The sequence below is a fragment of the Filicampus tigris genome, chromosome 11 (assembly GCF_054856515.1).
Source record: "Filicampus tigris isolate MCC_2025a chromosome 11, RoL_Ftig_1.0, whole genome shotgun sequence".
Classification (NCBI taxonomy): Eukaryota; Metazoa; Chordata; class Actinopteri; order Syngnathiformes; family Syngnathidae; genus Filicampus; species Filicampus tigris.
The window spans coordinates 16738198-16753203 of record NC_141227.1 but is presented as its reverse complement, the minus strand read 5'-3'; the positions used below and the strand labels follow the sequence as shown (position 1 = coordinate 16753203).

At 40.6% G+C, this 15006-nt stretch overlaps 2 protein-coding genes and 2 long non-coding RNA genes across 7 annotated transcripts in view; 2 read left to right on the top strand and 2 right to left on the bottom strand.

The window, feature by feature from the left end:
• Positions 1–1876, top strand: part of LOC147139950 (uncharacterized) — an 89770-nt gene extending 87894 nt beyond the window's left edge. The window contains exons 6-7 of the long non-coding RNA XR_015088582.1: positions 966–1050; positions 1197–1876. This is a non-coding gene — a long non-coding RNA (uncharacterized LOC147139950). The remainder of the gene's footprint in view (positions 1–965; positions 1051–1196) is intronic.
• Positions 1516–5877, bottom strand: mtx2 (metaxin 2). The gene is made up of 10 exons (XM_086044622.1): positions 5678–5877; positions 4740–4787; positions 4547–4593; positions 4385–4457; positions 4218–4294; positions 3993–4085; positions 3803–3841; positions 3603–3728; positions 3441–3517; positions 1516–2044 (listed from the first exon to the last, which is right to left on the bottom strand). Exons 1-10 carry the CDS (start codon positions 5715–5717, stop codon positions 1885–1887), a joined length of 780 nt encoding a protein of 259 aa, XP_085900748.1. The 5' UTR covers positions 5718–5877; the 3' UTR covers positions 1516–1884.
• The window catches only part of LOC147139947 (uncharacterized), a 31075-nt gene continuing 21211 nt past the window's right edge, over positions 5143–15006 (top strand). For 2 of the 4 annotated variants that reach the window (XR_015088584.1, XR_015088587.1), the window contains exons 1-2: positions 5143–5346; positions 6372–6475. This is a non-coding gene — a long non-coding RNA (uncharacterized LOC147139947). Of the gene's footprint in view, positions 5347–6371; positions 6476–6737; positions 6864–10463; positions 11170–15006 lie in introns of those variants that run through there. The other 2 variants (XR_015088586.1, XR_015088585.1) reach the window with 2 other exon arrangements.
• LOC147139948 (homeobox protein Hox-D4b-like) lies at positions 7437–10447 on the bottom strand. The gene is made up of 2 exons (XM_086044623.1): positions 9864–10447; positions 7437–8567 (listed from the first exon to the last, which is right to left on the bottom strand). Exons 1-2 carry the CDS (start codon positions 10339–10341, stop codon positions 8293–8295), a joined length of 753 nt encoding a protein of 250 aa, XP_085900749.1. The 5' UTR covers positions 10342–10447; the 3' UTR covers positions 7437–8292.

The following is a 15006-nucleotide window of genomic DNA, read 5'->3' as shown; positions in this document are numbered from 1 at the left end:
TGAATGAATTAAGTACATTTCAGTGTTTGTACCGTTTCCTTTTACGTGAATAAAGGAGTTGAAACAGTACTGTAATGTTTACAAAAGTATTTATGCTTAAGTACAGTACAGTACAGTGTGAGTTACCTTTTCCACTTGATTCTAATTTCTAATTAATAGACGTCTTGTTTTCCACTTTACTGCTTACTGTTTTCGAGCTGCACCAGCGGCCTGTTCTGGTCTTGTTCTGCCCTCATGTGGAAAAAGACTGTCATTACAACTACATGACAAGCATACAGTACATAAAGTGCTTTGCGGGAAGTATTCACAGCGTTTCACTTTTCCACATTTTGAACCGGCAGTTTCATCCCAAATTAGAATGACAACGTGTTTTTGAAATGTTTGCAAGTGTATTGAAAATAACGTACATAGCCATTCACAGCTTTTTGCTCAATACTTTGTTGATAAACCTGTGGTAGTAATTACAGACTCAATTTGAATATGATGCCACAAGCTTGGCACATCTTCAGTATCTTGGGCCGGTATAGTCCTCTTTGCAGCTCCTCACGTGCCATCACGTTGGATGGGGAATGTCGATCTCTCTAGATACGGTCAATCAGATTCAAGTTTGGGATCTGGTTGTACAACTCAAGTGATATAGACAGATGTGAGCCTTTCCAAATGATGTCGAATCAAATGCCAAGCCCTGTGTTAAAAACGGATGAATGAATGAATTAAACAACAAAAATTTGCAACTCCACACACTAAATGATGTTTTCGGGTAGTCACAAGCATGTGTAGAATGTATTTCCCCTTCCAAGCAACATTAGGCCAACATTTCAATGGAACGGAAGCTTCCGAAGGTCCAAAGTCATCAATGACAAGTTCATTTCTTTTTTGTCTCTGTGTTTATTTTTCTTCCTGCTCTCTCTCTCTCATCTGCTACCTCCTCGATGACCTCTGAACCCGGCCTGGCCATCGCTCAGGCTGCCTCGGCACCGGGAAGTTCAAGGGTCACAAGCTGACCTGAGAGGAAGCCAGCGAGACAGAAACACAGACAGAAGCAAAGAGGTAACACATCTCTGACACTGTCAGTGTAACAGCACACAGTAGGGACGCTTTTAGGCTAACAAAATGCCTGTGAGCAAGACATTCTGAATTTTGTCGCATTGTAATGTTACAATTTGGCTAATTTACATAATACCACCTCCACCCAGTTTCTCCGACGTGGATGTCCGGCTGGAGGAGGATCCAAAGCCTTTTAAGACACGTCCCGACGACGCCATGTTAAACACCATCATGTCAAAGGTAAAAGGTAAGCAGAGATGCATAGACTAGCGTTAACTTCCGAACCAAAAAGTAGCACATAATTGTGCGTAAAGATTTCAGTGTGGTGATAATTTGTTTACTTTAATGTCTCCACTGCATGCGGCACATAAACAGATCACAGGTTTTTTTTTTCAATCCATTCTGGGGTTTTTTTGACGGATAAATCTGGAGACAAATTACTGTGAATTGCAAAAAAGTAATGCATAGTTCTTCTTTAATACAATCACTTTTATTTTACAGGCACCTTCCATTCACACAAAGAAAACATAATAATCATTTTATTCATGCATGTTTTTCTTGTCCAGAGGAAGGAGGAGACACTTCTCACTCTGGAATATTGGAAAAAAACAATTAAGTGCTACTACTATTAATAGTTATAATAATAATAGTAATAAATAAGTCTTCTGGAATCCTTTAGGGACCAGCAGTTGTTTTTTGGGGGGATGTCCAAGAAGCAGAAGCAGCAATAAAAGTTATGTGAATGGTCAGTTTACGGCTCCTCGTGGTATGTACAAACAGATGTCTGGTGGTTTGTTTTGGTTTGGTGTGGTGTGTTGGTGGTGGGGCAGGTCCCCTTCAGGAGGTCCTGTCCTCAAAGTAGGTCTGCTCGATGCGCCTACAGAAAGACAGCAGGTTTCCGTAGCTCCGCACGCGCTCGGCCAGCTCGGTGCTGGTCAGCCGGGTGGTCAGGATGGTGAACAGGTGACCGAACACCAGCGCGTCCAGCTCTGTCGGCCTGAAGAAATACAACATTTGTTCTTAAACTGCAGCATGGTTGCAATGTATTTGTATCTTAGCCTCAATTACAGTATACAGGGTGCTCCAAAAAATATAAGGAGAGTCATTTCATGTACAAAAACATTTCTGAGGGATTTTTTTAACAAGTCAAACCATAGATACATTATATAATTTCAAGGGTAATTACAGTATGTCAGATGTTTATAATTGTATGAAATTGTTTGCGATCATGATTTGTGGTATATTAATTTAAACTACTAATACATTTCAATTATAAACCTTTTTGAGGGAGCATTAATTACTCTTTTTTTTTTGCCATCTGTGGCATGGCCTGGTCCCTATCCTATTATTGTAAATAAGTGGAAGGTATATGGAACACGCTACTTAAGAGGCGTATAGAACATTAAATACAGTACAAACATGGCACATTAAAAGGTGGATAGAACTATTTTGTTATTGTATGTAAAGTGCTTTGTTACAGCTGTTGCGAAATGCACTATATAAATAAAATTGTATTGTAAACCTGCTACATGAGAAGTATGACCATAATTAAACACAAATAACATTGAGTAATGTTGAAGTTACACTCCATAAAATTAATGGGTGCAAGAGTCAGCCCAGGCAGACAATGTAATGTTCAACACTGTATGATTAGGGTATTATTTCTATATTATTGGTTACTTCTTTGTTGTCTCTGCCTGCGTTGTGACACCTGAGGAGTTACATGCAATTTGGGCACAGGGGTTGTTTCATGTATTCCGCCATAATGGTGATGTTTCACTTGACGTACATGGAAATATACAGTCAAAATATATTAATAGGCTTCTAATGGGAATTAGAGGGGAATCTGAGTAATTACAGCCTTCTGCCACAGGGTGGTGCTAAAGACACAATTTCCTATTCTTACAAATGTCTTTGTTGTAAAATGGACAAATAAGTAATACTGTAAATATATAAGCAGTTATGACAATGGATGGATATTACAAATACAGAGAGTACTTTCTATTCACATGGTAGTACTATTAATACATTAATGACCCCAAAAAATCCACAGCTGTTAGGACAGGGGAGGACAAAGTGCACATACTATATGTACGGTAACTTACATCATCAGGAGTCCTATAATATTTCTTATATTAATTTTGCAGTTTTCCTTAAAAAATAACTGGCTTTAATAACTGGTTAGTAGATGTATTGTAAATGATAAAACATGTTGATAAAATCTAAAAACTGTACACATACAGTATATTTAACATGTTTAATTTTAACAACCCGTAGCTGAGGTTAGGTTCCGAGTGTAAAAAGTAAAAATAGGTTAATTTGTAAATGGTAAACCGCCACTCGGCGGGAGTTCACTCTACTCAAAATGGCGTCTCACGGGCTACAGTACGTACTGTTTATTGAAGAAGAAGGCCTGCGTTCCGAGGCGCTGCGAGAGAGCCTGGCAGCACTGACTCACATCCTCGTAAACCTAAAATGCAAAAAGAGCGAGAGTGTCCGCCCCGTTAAAGGTGTTAGGTGGACTGCCACCATAATAATCGAAGATAATTACTAACCTGCTCCAGGTTTTTCCCTCCCCAGCCGATGGCGTTCATCTTCCGGCGCACCTCCCATTGTTTCTGGTAGGCCAGGATGGTGCTCAGGGGCCACGAGTAGGGGCTGCTGTACCTGGGGCGAGTGATCTAAACCCCACAGAGACGTGTCAGGGAGGAGTAGATGTGATGATGAAGATGCTCGATGAAAAGAGAGGACTCACCTCAGCGGCTGTGCCGTCGTCACACCACTGTATGTACAGCTGGAGAAGACAAAATGTAAATACTTGACAGAAAAAAAAAACCGTCTGAGCCAGTGGTGGGCGTGGCACAGACGCTTGCTGATGACCACAATGGCGCCAGGAAAAATCCTGGAGATGCCAGACTGTGTCCATGCATGCGTGTGTAAAGTACCTCAGCTGTCAGCAGCATGTTGTTAACCAACTCCATGTACGCTTTCATTTCGGCCCTCTGAATGTCATCCAAGCTCTCGCTCAGAGAGTGACCCTGAAGTGACAACAAGAAAAATCCTCAAATAAATTACATTTGAAACTAAAACAAGACACAGAATCATTATCTAGCTAAAACTGATTGCTACACCATATTGCTTTCTGGAGGGGTTGTGTAATTCTCATTCACCTTGGCTTTGGTGAACTGTACGATTGGGCCCAGTTCCGACACGACTTGGTTTCCCACATGGATGAAGGGAATCTTGCCTAAAGAAAGAACCATAAAAGCACTTTTGACTACATTTGCCATTGAAACAAAAAATATTTGACAATACTGCACATGTACATTAAACTCACCAGAGGGCGACATGTACTCGGCGTTGGCTTTGCAGACCACCTGCACGGGTAGACCACACATCCGCAGGTAGGCCTGCACAGGAGACAAAACAGACTCAGAGGACACTTTATTTGGCACCTAACCTAGAGATCCAATACACAGCTCCACAAAAAGGATTTTACCTGCACAGCAAGGGATGAGGCGCATTCTGACAGCAGAATCTGATCCTCTGCACAAGTCAAAATGTATATCATTGTTATTATTTTGTTCATGTTTTCATCCCTCCAGCAAAATACTAACTACATACAGAGCAATATCTTAGTGAATAGGTTTATACATGAGATGATACGGAGAAGAAAAGAAAAAAACTCTCACCCTTCAGTGGCTGATACAAGGTTGCACTCTCAGGCCAAGGCTCAGCAGCTGTCCAAGTGATAAGCACAAGAGATTCATATTTTACTGGCTTAATAACCAAATAATGATAAACATTGTTAAAGTATTGCCTTTCTCACAGTGCAAACATCGTTATAAAGACAGAACTTCTAATCCAGCTCTTCTGTTGAATCTGATTTGTAGGTGTATCTAATGAAGGGGTCAGTGCCCATTCGTGACAATTATTTAAAAAAAATAATAATAATTTAAATCACAATACTGCAACACTACATTTATTAACAGTTTTGAAACCAAAATATAACATTTTGAATAGGTTTGAGTTCACTCAGGTCGGAAGTTACAAGTGTCCCTGCAAAATGACGGCCCAGACGTGTTTCCAGGTGGACTGACTAGAGCAGTCAACTAGATCAAATCATCAGGCTCATTATCGGGCTTTTGCAAATCTTGCTGATGAGCTGATCATTTGAAACAGGTGTGTTGCCGTAGGGATAAACCTAAAACAGGCTGCATTGTGGCTTTTGAGGACCGGACTTGGCCACCCCTGGACAAGCGGACAAAAATTCAGAAACCGGGAGCAACACAAACCTACGTAAGACAACTACATGATATAGTCTAACCAGGTTTCGCAGTTGAACTCACTTAAGAGTATTTACGCCAAAGCCTGCACTTGTTGCGCACACAAAATGTCCAGTGTCCATCCTTGCTAATGACGTAAATTAGCATTGCAGGACACTGACAGTGTCTATCTACGCTCATACACTGAAGCTAAAAACTCACAGCTAGTGCCAAACGTTGCAGCGAAACATCATTTTACGATTGACTTTTACTTTGCTTCTCCATCGCTGAAGAAAATAAGGTTAGCGTGCTAGCTGCTGAGCGAAAGTCATCATGCACTGACGCCAAACGATGCAAAACTTTACCTGCCATTTGTGACACGAAGGCGTCTGCTGCAAGAGACATTTTGCTCCGAATCCCCCCCTTCTAATAATGTCTTTGTGATAAAGTATTAATACAGAGCTTAGGTTAGCTCTGCTTCATGGGAGTTTGAGGGCAAAGCTTTGCAGTCACCGACTAGTCCGCGGGCAATTCTTAGTCCGACTGGGAACATTTAACGCGAATACAGGTTCCGCTTGGAGTTTGGACATGTCAAATGCATTAATTTTCCCTTTCGTCTTTAAAGCTAGGCAGCTGGACTGTATAAATTATAGACATAAAATGTCACGAGAAACACAAATGTCTTATTATCAAATAAAACATTATCATCACAAGCGAATGCTTGGTAACAATCTTAGCTAAGACTGGTCTGTGCTAACACTGCAGCTCTGCTTACCTTTTGGTTTCGACATGCCGTGTCAAAGTGGTTCTTTTGCTCTGGAACTCGGGCCACACTGAAACATTTTCAAAAATAGGCAGATACTAAAAGTGACTTGTTGTAATAATTGTAAAAATAATAAAATACTGTGGCGTAAAAGCTAGCGTCCACACAAACGTTGTATTTATATATTAGTATTACGTCTTTAAAAAATTCTTAGTGTGAGTTTGTAAAAATATACATTTGCTTATGTACGATTTTGCCGGACGACTATGACGTTTTGACTGCAGTTTTACTTTTAGGATGCAGTTCACGAATAAACCACGTGGAGGCGTCCTTGTTCCAACACAGCTTGATGGACGGAAAGCACGCTAAAGTTTCAAGATGGGCAAAAAGAACAAGAAAGGTACTATTTGTTCTACCTCTACTCGGGTTTAGCGAGTAAATGTTGATAATACATTATGTACGTGGTGTCGACCTATCCTTCGATTAAACTAGTTGAACTCTATTGAGATAATTGGATCCGTGTGCACGTTTCCAGGTTGTTTACTTAAAAGTCACATTTTGGATCCATCTGTCGCAAATGTTCTCACTCAATCTGTAGCGCGCGGTGCTCTTTTTTGATAAATCTCTTGTGACTTTTCCTGCCCATTTGTCTCCAACGGAAGCCTCCAATTAAAGCAGCTCATTTCCCACCAACCACTACCAGAAGCGACAAATACGATTTGTCCTGTGCCCGACATGTTATATTTGGGACTTCCACAACATAAAACGTAAAATGCACTGAACTCGTCAATTTCTAACTTGACTGATCTAAGGTTATTAAATGTATGTTGTATATTTCTTTCGCATACATAGTCCACATTTCTTGAAAATATGACTCTATTTGCAACGTTTTCACAACAATTTTTACTTTATTTAAAAACCAAACGCAGTTTTAAACTAAAAGCCTTTTCCATATTCTCACATCTTGATCTCCCTATCTTGCATCTTTACTTAACATATTACATGTAACGTTTTCACACCAAGTACGGACTTTTACCTCATTTATTTTTTATTTCCCTTCCCTAGTCCATATTCCTTGAAAATACAACTTTATGTGCAGACTCGTTCCTTTGCTTTATGTTCATGTAAAACTTAATTTTCATTCATTTTTACTGCATATTTCCTATATCCAATTTTCGGGTTATTGCAATACTAAATCTGCAACATTTTCATACAAAATGGAGACTTTAATCTCTTATTTATTTTAAAACCTTGTGTGCATGTGTGCAAGAGAGATGGATACAACAAAATTATAGTGTAAAGCTTTTATTTATTTAACCATTTTTTTATCAAAATGTTTTTTTTCACATATAAAACTCGTACACAGATGTCTTTTTTTTTTTGCTGTACTTTCTCACATACAAAACGACACACGTGCTGCTACCAAGAATAAAATATGCTATAATAAAAAATAAGAAGTACTGACGGAGGCAAATTAGCATATTAAACTGGAATTTAAACGAAAATGTGAAACAAAAAAAACTATTATTATTTGTATGTTGGCGTTGGATGGACTTTAAAACCCTGTAAGGAAACCCTGAGACAAATATGCAAACACCTTTTGGAGCTCAGCTGTGTGTGTGTGTGTGTGTGTGTGTGTGTGTGTGTGTGTGTGTGTGTGTGTGTGTGTGTGTGTGTGTGTGTGTGTGTGTGTGTGTGTGTGTGTGTGTGTGTGTGTGTGTGTGTGTGTGTGTGTGTGTGTGTGTGTGTGTGTGTGTGTGTGTGTGTGTGTGTGTGTGTGTGTGTGTGTGTGTGTGTGTGTGTGTGTGTGTGTGCGTATATGTGCTGCACGCTACTGCTTTTGGCACATAAAATCAACAGTGCGAGCCCATTTGTCGCCTGTGTCATCTTTGCGTTTGTCCTTCCAAAACATTTTGGTCATGTGCATACAAGTAATACTCTGCCTCACTCTTATACAACCCTGTATTTATGTTTTTTTTTTTACCCTGTAGAAATAATAATAATAATGAAAATAATATTAATAATAATTACAAAAATAACCCTGTTCTCTCCAAAACAAACCATGAATTCTTCCAGGTGATCCAGAACTCGAACAAAAATGATGAAGATACTAGGCTATATATAAGGCTAAATACATGGATGCTTGAGGAATGTAGGCCTGGATCGTCACTTGGTCATTTTTGGGGGGTCTTAACGCCCCCCTCCGCCCCCCGAATCTCACACCGGGATGGCTGCCTTCTCTGCGCCTTTCTTGGTTTTGCTGCGCCCCTTGGTGTTGGGCAGCTTGTTGTCCTTCTTCCAGCGCATGCGCCGGTTTTGGAACCACACCTTGACCTGGCGCTCGGACAGGCAGAGCGCATGCGCCACTTCCACGCGGCGGCGACGCGTCAGGTAGCGGCTGAAGTGGAACTCCTTCTCCAGCTCCAGCACCTGCTGACGCGTGTAGGCCGTGCGCAGACGCTTGGGCTCCGGGCCTGGGTGGTTCGGGTTCACTGGGGGGCAGGAACAGACAGTGTGACGTCATTTGTTTGCTTTTTTAAAATATGGTGACACATCCCGACAGCGTGCAATATTGTACATAAAAAATAGCAGTGTTTAGGAGGATCTGAAAATGAAAATAAAGTTACATTAAAGAATACATTGGGCAAACAATTTAAAAGTAAAAAAAAAAAAAAGTCTTGTTACATTAAATTACTTTGTAGATGCATACATGAAATAAATGCACAGGAGGAAGTGCTGCATAATATTGAAAAAAAAAACGTGATATGGGTGATGAATATTGCAAAATCGACACGATACTTAACGTACGGAAACAATTTTTTTAATCTAATGAAAGACATCATATCTATATATATATATATATATATATATATATATATATATATATATATATATATATTCAACCATCATTTTTTTCAGTGTAGCTATATCTATGTTTACACATGATGTATGTCATTATGTAAACTGAAGAAAGTTTTTGTTGAATTAACTCAATTTTAGTTTGTCAATTGGTTTCACGAAATAAAATAATCTGGATCCGGGTATTTTTTTTTAAAAAATTAGGCTATACGTCTACTTAAAAATGTATCTAGATCCGGCTGATTTTACTTTGTGCCACTTGGTGACATAAAATTTTGTAAATTCACCACATGCCAAATGCTTCAGCGTTAAGTAGCTATATCACTGTTTTTTTTTTCCCAAGATGTACAAATATTATATAAGTCAACCTTATAGAGTAATTTATAATAAAAGCATATCGTATAGTAATTTCATTCACTGTCAACAATTTTTTCGTCTATATATAAAAATCTCAGTCATGTTTATTAAATAGTGTACACAAAAAAATGATACTAATTGTATTTTGAAAGTGTGTGTGTCTGTGTGCGTGCTTGTGTCTATTTGCGGTTGACCAGCACACTGGTTAAGAAACCATTCTGGACTATTAACGCGCATCTCTTTGTTCACTGGAAGGATGCGCACACACGCTCGCACATACACACACACGCACACACGCACAAGCTGCGGCAGAGCCATAAAAGTTTATAGCGGCTGTAATTCTGCCTGACTCTCACTGCGATCATAAATAACTCACCACAAGAAATGGTGCTCCCAAATGGACAAAGCACCACAACAAGAGTGTGCGTGTGTGTATGCGTGCGTGTGCGTGTGTGGTTGTGGTGTGAGATGAATTGCTGGGGGGGGCAAGAGAGGGAAATAAAACAATAAAGCAAAATGACATCCAGGGTGTCAAAAAAAAAAGGGTGACCGAGAGATGAGAATGGCCTCACCGTGGGCGATGTGCACCTTCTTCATCCAGGGGTACACCACGATGGGCGGCTTGTCTTTGGCCTGGTGGCCCCCTCCGGCACCGATTCTCCGCTGCACCTGAGCGGGCTTACTGGCACACGTCATCCACATCTCCGGGAAGGCGCCCTCCTTGCCCCCGGCGTCGTCACGCTCGGTGTAGCCGGGGAAAGGCGCACCTTGCTCGGGCAGCCGCTCGGCATCCTCCCGCGGGTGCTGCTGCTGCTGCTGCTGCTGCTGCGGCTGCGCCTGCAAGGAATGTTCATAGGCGGTTGGCTGCGGTGCGTAGCCGGGCTCGGGCGGCGGGGCTGCGGCTGCAGGCTGGTAGCGCCCGCCGCCGTACGTGCCACAGTCCGGGGGGCTGTTGTAATACCCCCCCTGGTCATTGAAATGACTGTAATCTTCGTCGCAAGGTGGGAAGTGCGGCTCGGCGTATTTGCAGCTCACCGCGTAGGACTCCATGATTGATTTATAGCGAGGCTGGTAGGAGAATACTAATTTTTCTTTTTCCTCTCTCTCTCACTCTCTCTCTCTCCCTCTACCCCTTCGCCCTGTGTCCCCCTTTTCCCCCCTCTGGCATCAAGCCACCCCGCGGCTGTCAAATAGACGGACGGCCGTGAGGACCACGTGACCGGGCAGCTCAGCCAATGGGGGGCTTTGCTTGTCTTGCGGCTCTCCCTGTATATAAAGTCAAAAAACAACCAAAATTGTGCCTAATTGACCTAATGAAGATTTGCTGGCTGGGCTAAATTAGAAAATTGGATGTTTGTGGATTGGAACTGCTGCGTCATTATTTATCTTATCTATGTAAGCACATCCATCCATCTATCCCACCCCCACCCCTTTCCTATATTGAACACGCACGGTAGATTTATGACTTTTTTGCTGACGGACGGGATCGACCCCCACAGATGGGCCCCCGAGCTGAAAAATTAATCGAGCCCATATTGAGGGGACGCGGGGGCCATATTTGGCCTTGTGGCCGCAGTCAAAGGGCGCAAAACAAAACGTGACCGCTCCGCTGAGGGCACGCACACAAGAATGGGACAAAAAGGCCCCCAGACAGTGACTAGTAGTTGGCTTTGTTGCGTGCCGGGGTCAACCCGAGGTGCCCCGTTCACATCTCACCGTCATCATCACCTTCTCTGAATGAAAGCCACGTAGGAAAAATGATGCATCTTGAAAAAAAAAAAAATCGTGCAAAGGCGTTTAAAAAATGATGTTGCTGGCAAAGAAACTCCAAAAGTGGGCTAAATTGAGCCCTCACACGAAGAAAAATAAATGATAGTCCTTTCTAAACATCCCACAAATAATCATTCATCCGTGCATATGGCTTCCTCTAAGCCAGCGCATTGTTTTGGCATGCTTTTGGCTCGAGTGGAGGCTTTATTTAATCTGACCCAGTGCAAGTGAACCTAAAAGCAAATCTGTTTGATCTTGCTTCCAGATACTGATGAATGTCAGTGATAAGCTCAAACGGGCAAACATTTGCTTTAGTAGCTTGTTTTAATCACACTTGATCGTTTTATTAGGGTGAAAGTGTCGCTCAGTTTTCTTATCTAAATTGGTGCATTTAATTTGAGACAATGACACCATTTTTAAAGGGTAGACATCATTCATCCCTTAAGCTAGGTGTAAAGTGTTGTCTTCATGACAGGCTGAGATGCAAAAAAAACCAAAAACATTAAGGGGTTGTTTGTATGTGGGGGAAAAAACTCTTACTGAGAATCATTCATCATTTTTTATTTTACTATGTGATCATTTTGACAAGTTTGTCATCTTTATGTGAAATTTTACCACTCTGTTTTTGCTGTAGCTGATCGGGTTAAGTATTCCCAAAAAGGCCCATTTGTGCTTGCAGTGTACAGTACATACAGTACAAAAAGGACCCTTATACTGTAATTCCATGCATCCATCACGTTGGAATGTCATTAATCAGCCAGAGGGGGCTACTCTGAACAAACATTTTCGCCAAATGCGAGCAAGAAACAAAAACAACCGTACAGTATAGTTATCAATAATGTTCGAAAGAAGACTGAATAGTGTGGTGGTGGTGATCTGTGATGTGGTTAAAAAAACATCAAGACACATCATGATTTTGTCATTAGGAATCCATCATCTCTGAAAGGACAGTCCAAGTTGTCCAACTGTAATTGTCTCCCCTCTATGAATTTTTTATTACCGATTTTAATTTAAACTATTTAAATAATTTTCAACTGTAAACATACCACAAACAAAGACCCAAATACTTTAATATACAGTGGAACCTCGAGTTACAAATGCCCCTTTTTACGTATACGATTCAAGTAACGTACAAAATGTTCTTAGAAAAATTACCTCAATTTACATACTATTTTCGATACACGAACGGTTTTGGCATGGACGAGCAGATGGATCTATGTTGTAATTCTTCTTGCGCTGCCTAACCATCATTGGCAACATGCATAAGGCATTGCTGTGATCTGAAAACTAGTGATATTCCCTCCACGGCTGAAGGCGGAAGCCGCTGCATATGTAGGCGGAAGTCCCACCTCCGCATACATGATCATCCAATCACAAATCGCCGTTGCGTTTGTGAAAATCATTTCATTTCCGTCCCCCAGAAATGATTGAAAGTGAATGTTATTCATTAAAATGTAGCGTCTTTTAAATGAAGAGAATGAATGGTTAATGTTGGTGTCATCGCGTCAAATAGCCGCCGCCGCATGGCGCAAGTTCCACCCGCGTACAATACTTTCACCCAATCACAGATATCAGAAGTGGTAGCATTAAAAATAAAATCAGTGAACGTTTTTTATTCACAATTTTATGGTTTTATTATGGCTACAGATAAATGCTACCTTTGTAGCATCAACCCTACAAGTACATTGAAACGTATCAGCAAGTAATTTTGAACGCATTTACGAGTACGTTCGAACATATTTGTGAGCGCGTTCAAACGTATTTGCGATTATGTTCGAAGGTAATAATCGCAAACACGTTTGAGCATATTTTAGGATGTTTGTGCACAAAAACAGTGAATAGGTGCTGTTTTCAGTGAATAAAGGAGAATAACTTACAAAATTGAGTCATTGGATAAGTGAACTTGCGAACGCCATATCAAATACGCGGCTTTCCTGCTTTGGCGCCATTTTGGAGCATCTTCGAGTGTTATAAAAAAAAAAAAGAGCACAAATAGTGCGAATAGTAGATAGCAAATAGCTTCAGACGCAAATAGGCGGGCATTCACAGTTTCCGGTACGGCAACATTTGCTGCGTATTTAAATATCGAGCATAAAAGAACCTTAATGAACCTTATACAGTGGTAGTTCGGTAAATCTGATTATTTACTTTCTTGGCATGCTCTGGAGGGGCCTAAAAATCACTCGACAGTCCGTTGTGTCATCGGATCTTCTTGCTGAGCAGAAAGTGAAGCAACACAAACTGAAAACACAAAGAAGCACTTGTGAAGCTCTTCGGGTTTCCCTTGCGTGTGATGGATGTTTAGTCGCCGCCCATAGACTCCCCTAGAACCCAATCTGTGACCGAGCAGAGTCCACACACATTCGGTTCTACAGGGTATTTATAGGCGAAGCATGCACGCTCTCCCGCTGACAGCTCCACGCTCCAGTGTCCTCTTTCGTGGCGGGTGTCAAGAAACCGCCTCGACACCATTCTTTGTTTTGGGAACACGCGTTTTACATGTGTCATGAGTATGTGAGCGTGTTGCTTTAACATGCCAATAACTCACTGAAACATCCGCAATGAATCCTCAGGCATGCGTTTTTGAAGGATAGTGACAAGGTGTTGGGAAGAGGTCCTGTTCTCATCAAGATTTAGTAGGATTTCATGCAAAAAGTCACGTGTTTGACTCATTTGAAACATCAAAATATGAACAAAATGGGTTTTTTTTGTCACTTTTTCTATAATTTACTGAAAATTAGTGTAATTAGTAGAAAAGTGACATTTTTTGACTTACTGTACTCGACAAAAACAATGTTTGATGTTCCATAAGCCCCGTTTGAGTGCTGGACTTATTTTGCCACGTGAACGTATATTGCTCATGTTTTTGTTACGTTTTCTGCTAACTTGTCACGATAATAAGTCTTAATAAAGCATAATGTAATTCGTATTATTTAGGAGAAAATTAACACATTTTAGTTTACTCACAAAGTGTTTGTAGTTTTATCATTGACTATCATAACAGTTGCGTTAATGTTGCCAGGCGAATGTGGTGGTCAGGTTTTTGTGGCATTTTTCTTCTAATAAAAGTAAAAGTAACAGTTGGTAATTAGTCCAAAACTGATCATTTTTGGCTTAGTTTAAACTTTTCTTGAATATTTTGCAACAAAGGAAGAGTAATGTTGTAGACAAAAAATCATTTCAGTGTAAAAGTGACTTTTTGGGCTTCCTTGGGAAATATTTGCGATTTTGCTAATGAATGAATAACTCAAAAACCTGTTCTTAAAACCTGGCAATAGTGCTGATGTTTTTGTCTATTTTACATGATAATTTACTCCAAAATTAGTTGGGGCGGGGACACACACATTTAATTATGACAAAATATTTTCAAAGCTCCTGGCGCTGAAAACTTTTTGTACATATTCCTACAAAATTCTTTGAGACACTAATATTTCAGAACTATTTAATCCAAGCGATTCTCACTGGGGCTGTGCATTTAGTGTTTGTAATACTTCTTGTTGTATGCAAAAACATATTAAAAACTCAGTCAAACAACCTGCATTCACCCGTAGTCGAATATCAGCGGTTTGGTGTATCCTTACAGTTCACAGGAGTCAAAGCACAAGTCAATAAATAATAAATGACGCAAGTCTTTGTGAGCCATTTGCTGTTGTAGTTACATTTTGTTGGTTTAAACAGAGGAAGTCGTCTGTCGGACTTTGAGGACACGCAAACAAGCGTCCAACCGCAGAGCAAACGTGTGCTAATGGCTAATATACACATCAACACATGCTAGCTTGAATTTAGGGTTCATAACCATGAGCCCGTGCATGTTTTTTTTTTTTTATTACATTATCACTCTTGAGCTTTAATAACTTCCCCTTTGTGCAAATGTAAAACTACTAACAAAAGATATTTAACTCCAAATCTTGTGAGGGTTTTTTTGTATCCACAGAGCAAGAACAA

What these genes read in the sequence shown, in the direction of transcription:
- mtx2 (XM_086044622.1), bottom strand. Translation starts at nt 5,717, where the DNA reads ATGTCTCTTGCAGCAGACGCCTTCGTGTCACAAATGGCAG. An exon ending in CGAGTACATGTCGCCCTCTG is followed by an intron (nt 4,295 to 4,384) that starts GTGAGTTTAATG and finishes TTCTTTCTTTAG; the next exon opens with GCAAGATTCCCTTCATCCAT. An exon ending in ACATGCTGCTGACAGCTGAG is followed by an intron (nt 3,842 to 3,992) that starts GTACTTTACACA and finishes TGTCTTCTCCAG; the next exon opens with CTGTACATACAGTGGTGTGA.
- LOC147139948 (XM_086044623.1), bottom strand. Translation starts at nt 10,341, where the DNA reads ATGGAGTCCTACGCGGTGAGCTGCAAATACGCCGAGCCGCACTTCCCA. An exon ending in GAAGGTGCACATCGCCCACG is followed by an intron (nt 8,568 to 9,863) that starts GTGAGGCCATTC and finishes CCTGCCCCCCAG; the next exon opens with TGAACCCGAACCACCCAGGC.